At 32.8% G+C, this 15,972-nt stretch overlaps 1 protein-coding gene across 1 annotated transcript in view; it reads right to left on the bottom strand.

Annotated features, from left to right (window-relative positions):
• Positions 1-8,978: 8,978 nt before the first annotated feature.
• The window catches only part of PGR (progesterone receptor), a 96,447-nt gene continuing 89,453 nt past the window's right edge, over positions 8,979-15,972 (bottom strand). The window contains exons 7-8 of the mRNA XM_082683348.1: positions 12,323-12,480; positions 8,979-9,521 (exon numbers count right to left, since the gene is read on the bottom strand). Coding sequence (XP_082539474.1) covers positions 9,366-9,521; positions 12,323-12,480 — 314 coding nt within the window. The 3' untranslated portion in view covers positions 8,979-9,365. The remainder of the gene's footprint in view (positions 9,522-12,322; positions 12,481-15,972) is intronic.

Raw genomic sequence — 15,972 nt, 5'->3', positions numbered from 1 at the left:
CAAGAAAGATCCATACAAATGATGTGTTTATTTTTTATTAGTTTAACATAGCTCAGTTTCCCTTTCCTATTTGCTGATTTTTGAGCTGTTTTAGCGGTACCTTTATGCATAGACCAGGTAATCTTGAGGTTCAGTAGACAGGCAAAGGTAGGGGTACTTGTAGAGTGACAGAGATGTTTGGATAGATAGGATTCTGGAACTTGGTATGCAAAGTTTCCAATTTTTATTGTCTTTTGATAAAAAATTTGAAATTTCAACACAGCAGAATAAATAGACATTTGACTTTGTGTTTGACAATTTATATGGTGTATTTCACTTACTTTCCCAAGTTCTGTCAATGCTTCTAAATTATGTTTCTATGAAACCGAAAAATTAAGGAAGAGGTCATGATCATCTTCAACTCTTCATGTTTATGACCAAACATTTTTCACCAAAATATCATTAACTTCCTGAAAAATGTTCTCCCTGCCTCCAGGATTAGCCATCTCCAACTCTTCTCCATATTTCAGTAAGAGTGAGTTTTCTTACCAATCTGAATTATGCTGCTCTCCTGCTTACAACATCATGAAGACTACACAACTTAGTACCATGTACAAGGCCACTGGTGTTCTGGACCTTGTTTTCTTCTTTAGCCTCATCATCAACCCAGCCTCACACTCTCTGTCTCCATCAGGTCTATAAATACGCTGTTATATCCTGTTTGAAATATTCTTCTCTTCCTGTCTGTGGTATCTGCTGACTACATGCTCAGTTAATTCTTGAACCACTTTTAGATCATGGCTCAGATCTTTTTTACAACATAACTTCTCCCACTCTTAAATCAAATGAGGTGCCTCCCATAGATGCTCCATCATTGCACTTATCATACAGTGTTATATCTATTTACCTTTTTCTAGTCTCCATCCAACAGTGAGCTCAGAGAAGGTATGAACTCTGTTTAATGTATTCACTGGTTATCTCCACTATCTGACAGAGTGACTAGCACACACACTTTATAACTAGTTATTGAAGAATAAAATAATGCCTAAAGCGAGACTCTTCAACTTTGAAAAAAGAAAAACAAACAAACCAAAACTGGTTTTTGTTGCTGTTGTTGTTGTGTTTTAGGGCCTATTTTACTTCTATTAACATAAATAACTTAGAGTTGGATACTTTATGTTGATGTAAATTATTATGAGGAAATCTGTAGTTTCAGAGTTGAAAGGGATAATTTCGTCCTAGCCTTTTCCCTTTCTTTCTCTCTTCCCTCCATTTCTCCCCTACCCCCACTCCCCACTGCTTTCTTTTTAAGTGTCAAGACATCCAATTGAGAGCTAAATTGAGTTAGAGATCAGTATTTTTTTTTCCTAAGCCATGTAGCCTCATTAGAAAATGAAGAATTATAAAAGCAAAAAGCAAGCTTATGAGCATATTTCTGTTTTATATGCCTGGATAGTGAGTAATAATTTCTCTAACATTTAGCATTGTTATCCCTGTAACATAATCACCCATGTTTTGTACCATTAGCATGATTACTCGCTAAATAAGAGAAAATATTTAAGATATTGTTTAGAGGAGCTCTCCATTTCTCTTTTATATGTCATATTTACTCCTTTCAAAGAAACCTTATATTTTTCTTCTATTTTTTCCAAGTTACAATGAAAAGCTTCTTAAAAAACTCCTTGCTTTGATTTTTCTTGTGAATATGCACATACCAGAAAAGTTAAAATGCGCAGAATACTCAGGTGATAAGATACTTCATTGGTTAAAGTGATGAGTTCTAAAGACTGCCATGTGAAAATTTCTTTCTACTCTTAGGTATATCAATACAGAGCTTACCACTTTAAATAAATCTGGTTAGTATTTTTACCCTATGGAGAACATACTTCTGTTTTGTTTTCTTCATGTTGCAAAGCTGCATATATCTGCTTTGATAAGAATATAGTATGCTTATAATAATTTTCTATAAACTTTTTGGTCTTGTTCATGAATTTTGAAGCCCTAAAAAGAAGACTTAATTTGTATAATATATTATGACTTCAAATCTCTAGTTCTTAACCTGGTTTAGGAAAGTTATGATTGATATCCATTGATTATTTTACCATTACAATTGTTTTGTATCTACCAAGTTAAAACTGTATCAGATCAATGTGGACACAATTGTTATACTGGTCAGCAGCTCAAACTGATATGTCTTTGAAAAATAAAACATGAAGAAATCAAAATAATTATTTCTTAATTGGAATGCAGTTTGGTAGGGAGGTACTTTAAAATATAACCTTTAGTAGGTAGGGGGAATAAAAGGTATCTTCAGTGGCAAAAATTTTGAAACTACTGCTTTCTGCAAATTATATAAAAAACCTTCATAAGTAAGTAAATATCATATAAAAATAGATGTTAAATTTGATATATAATTGACAATTAAAATGGGCTTCATTTAGAATAATTTCTGTTTGTTAAATTGGATACATCAGCATTTGATGTATTAAGAGAAATTTCAAAAGATTACAAAAATAGGTTTTAAGAACTATCTATAATACCAATTAAAGGTTTTGCTTATATCTATCTGAATGTGCACCGTGATGCTGATGTCACATCTCAGATGTCATAGCATACATTTTCTTTAAAGCAATGCACAGGGTATGCTTTTTTAAAAGAGAATAATAAAATGGAATGGGTATGCTTTCTTAGCTTCCTAATTCAGATTTCTCTGAAAGTGCTTTGTCAGTTAAAGCTTTCAACGAGCTTAAACTAAGTAATGGTTTCCCTATTTTTCCATGAGTGGAAAGAGAGCAAACAAACGCGTGTTTCACAGTAAGGTCAGCATGACATAAAGCAACAAAAGCCAGTAAATTGAACATGAGCTTGACATTCTGGGACTAATCCAGCAGTTCTGCAACAGACTTCCAAACTGCACAGCTGCATAAAGCTGTAGACAAGTCTGGGCACAGCCTCCAGGCATGTGCTCAGAGCTCTGCCTTAAAATGTGATCAATTCCAAGGAGAACAGATCGCTTTGTGTTTTTCTTTGGCTACAGGATTTTTTAGATAATGTACATATTAAATCACTGCTATTATGAACTTCTTTTTTACTTATCACTAAAATCCCCCAATTCTTAAATCTTCTCTGATGAGGAAAAATTATTAAAGGAAACTACTCTTAACTTATTAAAGGAAACTACTCTTAACTTCTTATTTTCAAATTTTTAAGCCCACATTCTTTCAGTCCCAACCCTGGAAGTACAATTCTATTAGGCCCAGGTAAATGACAGTCTGTAGGGACTTTTACCTGAGTTTAAAAAGGGATGTGATCCAACTTGAATGCAATTATCTAGGCCCAGTTGCTATTATGGATTCATATTATGGATGTAGAACCATCCAGGCCGGATTAATTTCTCTAATACAGGGTGAGTAATTTATTTTACTGCTATTCAATTTTTTGATTTGATAAAGAGCAAGGAGTATGGAATAATGGTACATTAAATAGATGGCAAATGCTAGGTAGAGATAGTGAATTCCCTTTTCACCAAAACTTGAGTATGGAAAATACAATATTACAGAGATACAGAAAATACAAACTATGAAACTACAGAGGTGGAATGATATTCTTTTCATTAAAATCATTATATGACTTAGTCTAGTGAGAGTAAGCAACTTAGAAGTTGGCAAACTTTTGCTAGATTATCTGGCTATGTATTTCCTATAAAATGTAAGAGTTGAAGAAATTCTCTAGATCTAATGGTTATCTAAAAGGAATACTTAAGGAAAAAGAAAGTTATGCCCTTCCTTGGGTTGTATGCTTGTTCATTTTATTATATCAGTGGAGAACTGATTGTTGAATTCTTTAATACAAAAGTGAATTACCTTTAAACTTGAAATTTTTTTCAAGTTTATTTTTGAGATTATAAAGTTATTGAAAAGAATTCATACTCTTGCTTAAATCTGCTTTGTAAAGATAGGTATAGATTAGAGAAACTGCTTAGGTATTCATATCAAAACCTCTAGAAATTTAATAGCAATCTCACAAAAGGAAAGCAAGATAACAGATCAAGGCAGATGTGAAGATCTCTTCTGGGCATTTTGTATCTAACCTTCTTAAGGATAGGAATGTTATTTTTTGGATTGATAATTTCATAGTGATTTCTAGATCCATTCTTCCCTTTTGTTAAATTATTACAATAAAGATAGTCTGAAGATGTAGTGTATTGCATAGATTTTTGGAGTGTCTGTGTTCTAGGCAAGCTCTCTGTTTTAGAGATAACTTTAAAAATGACAAAACTAGTACCATTATTCTTAATATTATAATGACATATTATAACCATGATAGGCTCTTTAGGTTTCTGATAAAATAGGCCTCAAACTCAAAAGAGTATATCTCTACATATGAAGAAAGTGAATATTTCTAGTAATTTCAGATGAAATCCATCAAATATTTGTGTGTGCATAGAGATAGCAACAAAGCAACTCTATTTTCTTGATTCCTTCTTTTCACTATAGAACATGCCAGATTAATTTGATAAAATCATAGCCAGAACTATTGCTTAATGAAAACATTATAATAGCTATTACTATTTCTGAACACTTGTATACTTTTTATTTTCATTTCTATTAATTGCAAACAATTGGGTAAAGTCACATTTAATCAAAAAGGTTAAATGACTTCTTGAGCTTGTCAATGCTTGCTTGAGCATTCAGTTAGTAAATGACAGAGAAGGGCCATAAGCCCTAGTGAGCTCTTCTATAGTACACATCAGGAAATATATCACCATAATGGATAATTAAGAAGTTATACTTTGACATACCATGGATATTTGAAAGGCACTGTTTTGGTAGAAAACATGTTACCTATCATATTTGCATATGATCTGTGTAATATTTTAATGTTAAATATGAAAAATAATAGTACTGACTAATTAAGAAGTGCCATATTTTTAATAAAAGCAAAACAAAAGCTACATAACAACTGATATTGGAGGTATAATTGATTCAGATCCAAATGGCTATTCAAGCCTTGTTAAGGGAAATATTTTTAACTCAATAATCTAGTTCAGTAATCTTCAAGTATTTTCCGATATATAACCTGTCTTCTTATGATTAATTTCATTTTAGAGCTACCAGAAAGAACATGACCTATAAAATGAAGATAAAGGTTATGATGACTACATAGGAATGGAGACATTAGCATGCAGGAATTTGTAAAGGAAGATTCAGAAACAAGATATCTTCCATTTGATGAGGTTATGTTCTTTTTCAAAAGCTTGTTTTCTCTTTTCGTAAAGTTTAGCCTGAAATTTAAAATCCTTGTGTTTAGATATTTAGACATCTACACTGTGAATCAAGGTCAACATCAAGACTATGAAACATTATTCTTAGGAGATTGCAAAACAACAATAAGCACAACAGCAAAACCCAAACCTTTTGGCCACCACATTCTGTTCCTCCAGAGTTGAATGAAATTAAAAAAAAAAAAAAAAAAAAAAAGAAAATGTTGGAAATTAAATATGTACAGGCAAAAAAGGATTTGTGTCATCAAAATATTGTTTTAAAGTAAGAAAAACCAGATAAAATGATCACATCATCACTGTTCTCTATCACTCAAATGTGAAAGTTTTCTTTTTCTGGATACATCTACATTCATTTACTTATGTTACATAATCCCCACAGTGGTAGACTGCCTTTATTGTATACTGGAGAAATTTAAAATATATTTACTGGGATGACTTTTTTGGGACAAAAGATATTGAAATACATGCAGATTTAATGCAAGTGAGTTACTGACACAAATTAAGGGATTATTTGATATTTATTGTAAAGTTAGTATCTTACTTTTTGCTGCATTATTTGTCTCAGTGAAGTTATACATGAATAATGCTTTGCACCTGTGAAATCCAAACTCTGTTTTCATTTGTAGGCTCAACAAGTATATGAATACCTACTCTTTACCAGGAATTTTGTCTTATACTTACTACTGGACTGTCAGTTTCTTGAGTTACAATCTTCCTTCAGCTCTAAATTCTCCTAGGTCTATTAGCACATTCACTTGTGTTCATAACAGGTATTCAATAGTTGTTGAATGAAATCAGAAAGGAGAAGAAAGTTGTATATTGAGGTTAGGGCTCCTTATCTATAAGAAACAATTGTATTTGTGGAATTTTTCTTTTTTTTTTTTTTTTTTAAGATTTTATTTATTTATTTGATAGGGAGAGACACAGCCAGAGAGGAAACACAAGCAGGGGGAGTGGGAGAGGAAGCAGGCTCCCCACTAAGCAGGGAGGGCTGAGGGAGGGGGGGCTCAGTCCCAAGGACCCTGGGATCATGACCTGAGCTGAAGGCAGACACTTAACAACTGAGCCACCCAGGCAACCTCTATGCATTTTTCTTAGGAAGGGAAATAATACTCCAATCAGTTTTGAAATTTAGAATAGAGAGTCTAATGTGTTCTTAATAAATATAAAATACAACTTATATTCTCCTATGGTATAGTCAGTATGAGGAGAGATCTCACAAAGTAATAAGAAATAGAAAATTTAAAAGAGATGAAGAGAATTTAAGAGATGAAGATAAGGAGCATGGGAAAAGAACATCATAAAGTCAGGCATACAGACATGAATGATGTAAAAAAAAAAGAGTGATACAAATCATGGTGACAGCAAAAGTGAGAACATGCCATGCAACTCACAGTCAAGATAAACTTGTATACTACTGTCCAATCTCAAGCTGGCTCCCAGTCTCCTAGTACAATCAGAAATGTAGAACAAGACAGTATTATAATTCAGAGGTGCACAAAATAGCCGGTGAACCTTAGGAGGAAGTTAGTCACTATCTGGAAGGTGCAGGAAAGACTACAAAAATAGTGGCTTGGCTGGATTTTCAAGATTGAGATATGATGTGATTGGTATCAAAGAGGGAAAATTCAGGCAGAAATCTGATAGTAAAAAGACTTGTGTGGGCTGGAACATAAGATAAAGGTAAGATAGTGGAGGATAAAGAGAGTAAAGTTATAGAATTTGATGCTTTAACATCATTGCAGAGTTACTACTGTGTCCCTGCAAGAGTAAAAGTGGAACAATTAAAATAAAATCACTGAGGATGAAACAATATATTTAAAAAGCTCACTTGGAGATGCTAATGTGCAGATATAGCTGAGAACCACTATAATAGGTGTTTGGAAGTCAATGAACATTTTAAAGTGAGGAAATGGTAAGACTAGATCCTTTTTAGGAAGTTAACTTCGGACTGGAGAGTGGCAAGAGAATGAAATCTGTGTGTATAAAGACTTTGAAGAACTGAATAGCAGTAGTCTATGGTATTGTATTCACAGAAAAAGACATGTAGTTAGACTTATCAAAGAAGAGACTGTTTTTATATTAATGTTAAAACTATTTGGAATACTTGGTTTAAACTCTTACTGAATGTTATAACCAAATGTTATAAAATTTGGATGTTGTTTATTATATTTGCCACATAGATCTAATGGACCTAAGCCAAGAGCCTTGGATGAAGCTTATTTTAATCCCTATTTCAAATGCCTTATATGAATTCACTATTTACAGATATACCATAGCTCATTCCTTTTGTAAATGGAGAATTTACTGGTAAGAAACAGTTATGGTTAACAATGTCATGCCAATTTTTTGATCAGATGAAATCACTCTATCTTGTTTTGGGGGTTACATTAGTATTCATTAAGTGATGTTATGTCACTTTGGTAAACTGCAAAGATTTATCAGTTGAAGGGAAAGGGTACTCCAAAAGGTATTAGGAAATTAGAGAAGTCAGTAAATGCTTTCTATACTATTTTTGAAGCTATTTTGGTTTTCTTATTAATAACCACTAATTTGCACAAGGCAATATCTTATTTGTAAGATAATGTGCAATATTTTTAAAAATTTGGAAAAAAATTTGGTCTACTAGTTATTCTGAGCTATTAAAAATATTATATATATTTATTTATATATAACAGGTAAGGCATAAATATATGATATATGCCTAAAATGATATAAATTAGTTTATATAGAAAAAACAGTGTTTATTTTTATTGAAATTTTTCAGGGGTACAAACTTAGTTTTTCTTGTTTTTTTTTTAAATCTATCTATCTGTATTTATATATACAGATAGATAGATTGATCTTTAAAAAAATAAATGGATTTCCAGTGACTCATCTCAGAAAAGAACTCTTGTCCATCTTCTAATGCAATATTTTCAGTTCATATAACAGTGTGAATTGTTTTCTAGTTATTGTAATTGGTTGTATTATTTTAAGACTGTACCTAGTATTTCTTGAAATATCTCTCTTAGAATTGGATCTAAGACACTCAAAAACTTTCAACCTGTGATTTGTCATTATCTCCCATTGAGTAAAGAAAGAAAATAATATTTCTTATTTTCTCTACCCTTCCTCTCTCCCTTAACTTTCTTCCCCATCTTCATCCATCCCATTCTTTCTCTCTTTTTTTTTTTTTTATTAAGAAGAGAATAAGAAGCTCTGACTAAAATGAACATTTTGCAGGAAATATAACAGTGGTAAAGGTGAGGAAATTGAAAATCAGTAAGGTTACATGATTTTCTACCTGCCCCCAATAGTAAGGAGTGGCATTAGACTACAGACTCCTGTGGATTCCTATTTTGATTCACAATACCTTATTAAAGGACAAGTCCCAAAAAAGCTTAGTAAAAAACTATAAAATCCCTAATAATGTTACCATAATGATATGGCTCTCCTTAATAACTTCCTTAGAGATGTGTATTTCCAGTTTGGGAAATAGTCAATACGTGAGCTGTTTTTTCCCCTAATATCACACCCTCAATCCATTTCAGGGATTTTAAACTCTCATTCTCTATATTTTTTTGCATTAAAAACCCTTTGGAAAATCTAATGAAGGTTATGATTTTTTTTTTTTACTCACAAAAATGTGTAAAAGCTCATTTAGACAAAATTTTGCATACCATTTCAAAGATTCATTTTTGTAAATATAATCAAGGAGGCAAAAGGAGCTACCTAGAAGGAACATACATAATTACTTTTTATTTTTACATGTAAGATTTTTTTCCTCTAAAGTAGATTCATTAGATGCAAAAGTTAAAAATCTTCATCTAAATGGTAGGAATTAGTATGGACAAGATTAAGTTTACTTTGGCAATCAATTTTAGTACTTTTTCAATCCTGTAAACTGTTAGTGAATATATAAGTACATAAAACACCTTAAAATTATAATTATGCTTCATAAAGGAAAACAAAACTTCACAATTTTCTCTGAAATTTACACAATATATGTTATAAATGTAAGGCTTTAAGAAGACATTGTAAAAACGTAAGACCTCATAATCCTGACCAAAAGATAAACAGACATACCACAAAATTTAATTTTTAAAGATAAAAATGGCATTCACTTTTTATGAAAGAGCAGAGGCTTCACCATCCCTGCCAAGATCTTGGGTAACTGTGCAGCAATAACTTCAGACATCATTTCTGGAAATTCAACACTCAGTGCCCGGGACTGGATAAATGTATTTAAGCAGTACAGATGAAGCTGTTTGACAAGCTGTTGATTTCACAAATGGATAAGAAACAAGAAAAAAAAAATAATACATTCATATAATAAAATAAGACAGCTTATTTTTTTCTCACCAAAATAACTCCCTTCACTCTCTAGAATATGTAAAACACTACATACAATGAAACATTCTGATAGTACAAATTTAAAGAAATGAAAGTCACTCATAATCCCACAGGATCATTGATATGAACATTTTGAGGACTTTCTTTTAAGTTCTTTTTTCTTTTAATAAATGTATACAAACATACCCAGGAATATATATAATATGCATAAGGCATATATAATTTCAAAAATGCAATTATTTAATAAGCCCTATTTGTTAATAGACAGAATTTTTCACATAACAAAATATTGACTCTTCCCCCGTCAACACAAAGAACCCAACATAATTCATTTTAATCTAGTTTTAATCTTTGTCAAATAATTAACATAAATAATTTTAAAAGCCTAATAGGACCCAGCAGCAATAACAAAATCCAACAGTTTTCTAATAGAATTCTTCCCTTCTTTATTCTAGTTCTCCAGATGCAATGATTTTCAATTTCTTTAGCCCATATCTTTAAATATTTATCTCTGTATTTCTAATAAACTTTGTTTTTCAAATTTGATATTTTGATTTAGTTTCTATTACAAAAATTGAATTTTTGGCTCTCTTATACTAGACACCTCTTCCAACTATGCACGCTTTCTCTTCTCATTCTCTATATAGCTATATCTCAATTTTTGACTAAATCAATACCCAGCAATTATATTTCAAAGATTTTTATTGTTTCCTGCTGGATTATATTTCCTTTCACATATATGACTTAATTTTTACTTGCTAGAGCTAATCACTTGTTTTTCTTTCCTTTTTTTTAAAGATTTATTTATTTGACAGAGAGAGAGAGAGAGAGAGAGATCACAAGTAGGCATAGAGGCAGGCAGAGAGAGAGGGGGGAAGTGGACTCCCTCCTGAGCAGAGAGCCTGATGCAGGACTCGATCCCCGAGATCATTACCTGAGCCGAAGGCAGAGGCTTAACCCACTGAGTCACCCAGGCGCCCTCCCCTTGTTTTTCTGTTTTGCTTTCTTTCCTTTATCACAAAGCTATAGTCAAATTCTCTGACACAATTGTAAAAACACACCTCAATATGTTCATACATACTGGTAATCCCTCAGTTCCATCATTTTTTCCTGGTCCTGGTATTCTGAAACCCTGTGTATTACTGCTCCAACTTAAACTAATGATTGTCCAGCACAGTTAATATGCTAGAACATCCCTCTGCATCTCTCCTGGGTTGGATCTTCTACTTCATTGGCTTAGTCCAGTGTTTTATGGTTAAAACATCCTGTAGATGTCCTTGAGTATGGTTGTACTTGAGGTAAGCACTCTGACACCTTGCACATTGGAAAATACTTTTTAAGTTGCCATCATATTCATTTGATGGCTTGGCTGGGTATAAAATTCTTTGAAGATGGGTCACCTGGGTGGCTCAGTGGGTTAAAGCCTCTGCCTTCATCTCAGGTCATGATCCCAGGGTCCTGGGATCGGGCCCCATATCATGCTCTCTGCTCAGTGGGGAGCCTGTTTCCCCCTCTTTCTGCCGGCCTCTCTGCCTATTTATGATGTCTGTCAAATAAATAAATAAAATCTAAAAATAAAATAAAATTCTTTGAAGATTTTCCTTTCCTCCCAAATTCTGAAGCCATTGTTCCATTGTTTTCTGGGTTCCAGTATTGTTGTTAAGAAGTCCAACATCATTTTGAATCCTGATCATTTTTATGTGACTTGTTTCTTTTCTCACTGCTCTATTTTAGGATAGTCTCTTTATGTCTGGTATTCTAAAATTCTACAATAATGTGCCTTTGTTCAATTGTGCTATGCTTGTATACCAGGCCATTATCATCAGAAAATTAAAATATTTCTGGTGCAGCAACTTTTATTTTATTTTTTTATATAATTTCCTCTCTTTGATATTCTATATTGTTTCAGAGATTCCTTTTAATTGGGAAATGAACCTCCTTGAATTAATCTCCTAAATTTATTTTCTCTTCTGATTTTTCATTTATCATTTTTGTTATTTCTTCTGAGTTTATCTGAGATTTATATTTCAGCCCTATTAAATTTTAAATTTCTGTTTTTCTGTATTTAGTTATCCAAAAATGTGTTCTTTCTAAATATTCCTTTACAAATGTTTTCTATTTTTGTTTCACAGATGCAATATCATTCTTATTTCTCTGAATATCTTAATTTTCTTGAATCTTTTTTCTGTTCTCTGTTCTGGGGCTTCTTCCTTCATTCCTTTTTTTCTGTGTATTTGATTTCTTCCTTTCATTATAAAGGCTTTACCTATATGGCTAACAATCCTTGGCTATCTGTTCATATTCAGAAATAAGGTCTCAAATTTGACCTAGTGAGTAAACTGTCAAATTGTCCATTAGCACTGTTATTAACTTATAATGCCATCCAAAATTATATGAGAGTCTTATTGTCCACACCCATGTCTTTGCTTTTCCTGATTATATAAAATCTTCTGTAACTTAAGGCAAAAATATTTTAGAACATACTCGGGAAAATGTTATCACAATTCCTATAAACCATTAAATTAATCTATATTTATACAAATACTAGTAAAAGGATATTTGGATGATCTACATTGAAAATGAAAAAAGTACAATGCAAGTTCTGAGGAGTGTGATGCAAATACTGTTTTAAAACAAAAGTAGAAATATGAGTTTGAAGAAACCATACAAAGTAAAATGTAGATTTAATATTTAAAAGATTATCCTAGAAAACAAAATACTTACATCATGCAAGTTATCAAGAAGTTTTGTAAGTTGGTAGAAACGCTGTGAGCTAGAGACAACGCCCTTTTGCCTCAACCCAATAGCCTTGATGAGCTCTCTAATGTAGCTTGATCTCATCTCTTCAAACTGATTTTGACTTCTTAGTCCTTCCAAAGGAACTGTAAGAATATAACTACAAGTGGCAGTTATGTTTTTAAAAAAGATGACAGTAGCAGTTTACAATAAAACAATTTCTGAGCTGTGTAAAAGTTTCTTTTGAATGGAACTCTAGACTTCTTAAATAGGGAAGAATGTTATTGATAACTTTAGGACACACAAACTTATAGTTCTCTTGAAGCATATAAGAATAACTAGATAAACTAAAGAATATTTTAGCTTACCTAGAGCTGTATCAATGGATTACTCATTTAACTTAGCATTTGTTCAAAAGAGCATCTATCATTCTATATTCCTGTCTCAGGAATGGATTTAGTTTGAAATTATATGTATGCTCGATCTTTTTACAATGGGTATTAAGGAGGGCATGGATTGTATGGAGCACTGGGTGTTATATGCAAATCATGGAACCCGCCCTTCAATGGACAAATGGATAAGGAAGATGTGGTCCATATACACTATGGAGTATTATGCCTCCATCAGAAAGGATGAATACCCAACTTTTGTAGCAACATGGACAGGACTGGAAGAGATTATGCTGAGTGAAATAAGTCAAGCAGAGAGAGTCAATTATCATATGTTTTCACTTATTTGTGGAGCATAACAAATACCATGGAGGACATGGGGAGTTATAGAGCAGAAGGGAGTTGGGAGAAATTGGAAGGGAGGTGAACCATGAGAGACTATGGACTCTGAAAAACAATCTGAGGGGTTTGAATTGGGGGGGGTGGGAGGTTGGGGGAACCAGGTGGTGGGTATTAGAGAGGGCATGGATTGCATGGAGAACTGGGTGTGGTACAAAAATAATGAATACTGTTATGCTGAAAATAAATAAAAAATTAAAAAAAATGCCTAGGGGCACCTGGGTGGCTCAGTAGGTTAAAGCTGCTGTCTTCAGCTCAGGTCATGATCTCAGAGTCCTGGGATCGAGCCCCACATTGGACTCTCTGCTCCGCAGGGAGCCTGCTTCCTCCTGTCTCTCTCTCTGCCTGCCTCTCTGCCTACCTGTGATCTCTGTCTGTTAAATAAATAAATAAAATCATAAAAAAAAATGCCTGGATCTCTCTGTCAAGTTTGTCTTCATATAAATCTGAAATATTTGTCATTCAGATTATTCATGGATAATTTATTTTTTGCTGTAATTTTAACATTGCTTCATTAAATTCCTTAATTCCTTCCTGCTCATTTGAGAGATAGCTATTGATATTTCAATACTTCTCATATCCAGCCACTTCATTATACTCTATTTTTATTAATTTCTTTTAATTTCCATTTTCAAATCAAATAGTTTTGGTTGATAACTTTTGGTTATTTTTTTATTTATTTATTTTTTTTTGGTATTCAATACTGTACTTGAAATATCCTCATTTCTCCCTTCCCAATAGGTGTAGCTCTTGTTTCTGCTTCATGATTCAGTGCATGGGTTTAGGATTTCCAGAACAATATTAAATAATAACAATGGCAAATACTCCTTTTTTGTTGCTTATTTTAATGGGAATGCATCTTATTCCCATTTGATGTTAACTGGTAATTCAGATATTTACCACTGTAATCTTTAATTCTGATAGCCAAAATGTAGGCACAACTTCTTATTCTTACTGCTAGTTCTCTTATTTCCACTACATTGTCAATTTTACCTACAATTTTATCCTTAGTATTTTAGGTCCTTCTGTTGTCACTTGTTTAAGATGTTCTGCTTGATTTCTTCAGCAAATTATCACCAGAACTCCCAATTTTCTTGTTTCCTTTTGCTTTGGTTGCATTTATCTTACATGCAAACCTTCAAACTTAAATGAAACAGCTCCCTTTTCCTGCAGCTATATCTAGATAGTTGAAAGAAAAAAATCACTTAATCTCTTAGATTTATATAACTCTACATTTATGATCTTGACCCTTAGTAATATTTCTAAAAGAGGTGCACTTAATTTAAGCAAAGTCAACTGCATATGCCTAGCAAAGGGAAAAAAAAAATCTTTTTTTAAAAAAACTCGTATTTATTCCTTATTCCCCAATCAGAACTTGGTTTCCACTCCCCTTGGAAAAAATAAGTATACAGATAATGAATCAAGGAAACCAAAAAGTAAATTCTTTGGTTCTGAGTTTTCAATGGCTCATATAGTAAATATAAAAAAAACTTTCAAGGGCAATTATGGCAATATGTGATTTTTACTCATTTTAAACTTTACTGTTGTATATACGTTGTATGAATATGCTTTATGTATGTATGGTCTCTTCTCTCTAATTACTTCAGATAGCAGCTATTTTAAACCTCTGTTATTCTTTTTCATACTTCCCAACCAATCCTCACATCTCTCCCACTCTTAAACATGAATATAAAATTATTTGGGGGGAGGGGGAAGAAACAGGCAAACCAAGGAACAGACTCAACTATAGAGAACAAACTAATGGTTACTAGGGATGGGGGGATGCTTATGGGAAGATGGGTAAAATAGGTGATGGGGGTTAAGGAGTCTACTTGCGATGAGCACTTGGTGCTATATGGAAGTGTTGAGTCACTATACTGTTCACCTGAAACTAATGTTATGCTCTAGGTTAGCTGGAATTAAAAAAAAAAAAATCAAACCCTTAAAAAATAAAATTATTCTTCCTTCTGGTTACTGAAGTACCATTTCCCATTAGGCTTTCAAGAACTAGGTATTTAGGGGGCTCCTGGGTGGCTCAGTGGGTTAAAGCCTCTGCCTTTGGCTCAGGTCCTAATACCAGGTTCCTGGGATGGAGCCTCATGTTGGGCTCCCTGCTTGGCAGGGAGCCTGCCTCCCCCCGCCCCACCCCGCTGCCTGCCTCTCTGCCCACTTGTGATCTCTGTCTGTCAAATAAATTAAAAAAAAAAAAAAAAAAGGAACTAGGTATTTAGAACCAGTACTTGAACCGATTATCCTCTTTAAGAGAAAATCAGGCCTAATCCCAGACTGCCTCACAACTTTTTAGTATCAACCACTAACGAGAAGTTTGGGGGATATTATAATCTAATCATTGGGCTCACACCCTATGCTCCTGGAACATTTTGAAGTTTTTCCTCCTCTCCTACTCTCTTTCCTATATTTCAGATCAATAATGAACTAACTCTCATAATATTTCTATTTGCTTTAAGCTCCTTACCTTAATTCATTTTTTCCTTGATTATTACAACCAGTATTTTCACTCAGAATTTTCACTCAGATTTTTGTTGATTCCACAAGTGAGTTTTAGGATTTCTTGCAAATATCTTAGTAGCAAATTGGGAGATGGTGAGTCATGGGCAGTTAGCCAGATGCTATTTTACATAAAAATACATTTTTTAAAAAACACAAGGATCTTTATTTTTTTTTTGATTTAGCTAACTTTAAAATAATATATATTCATTGGAAAAATTTTAGAAAATATAGAATATACATAAAGTATTACAAGTCACCAGGTTCTACAATCTTATATCTTGGGACATTCTCTAACATTATATTGAGAACATTTACTTATATCTTTCCAAATTCTTTAAA

The sequence above is a fragment of the Mustela nivalis genome (assembly GCF_964662115.1).
Source record: "Mustela nivalis genome assembly, chromosome: 9".
Classification (NCBI taxonomy): Eukaryota; Metazoa; Chordata; class Mammalia; order Carnivora; family Mustelidae; genus Mustela; species Mustela nivalis.
The sequence above is the reverse complement of the archived record's forward strand: the minus strand, read 5'-3'. Positions and strand labels throughout refer to the sequence as shown.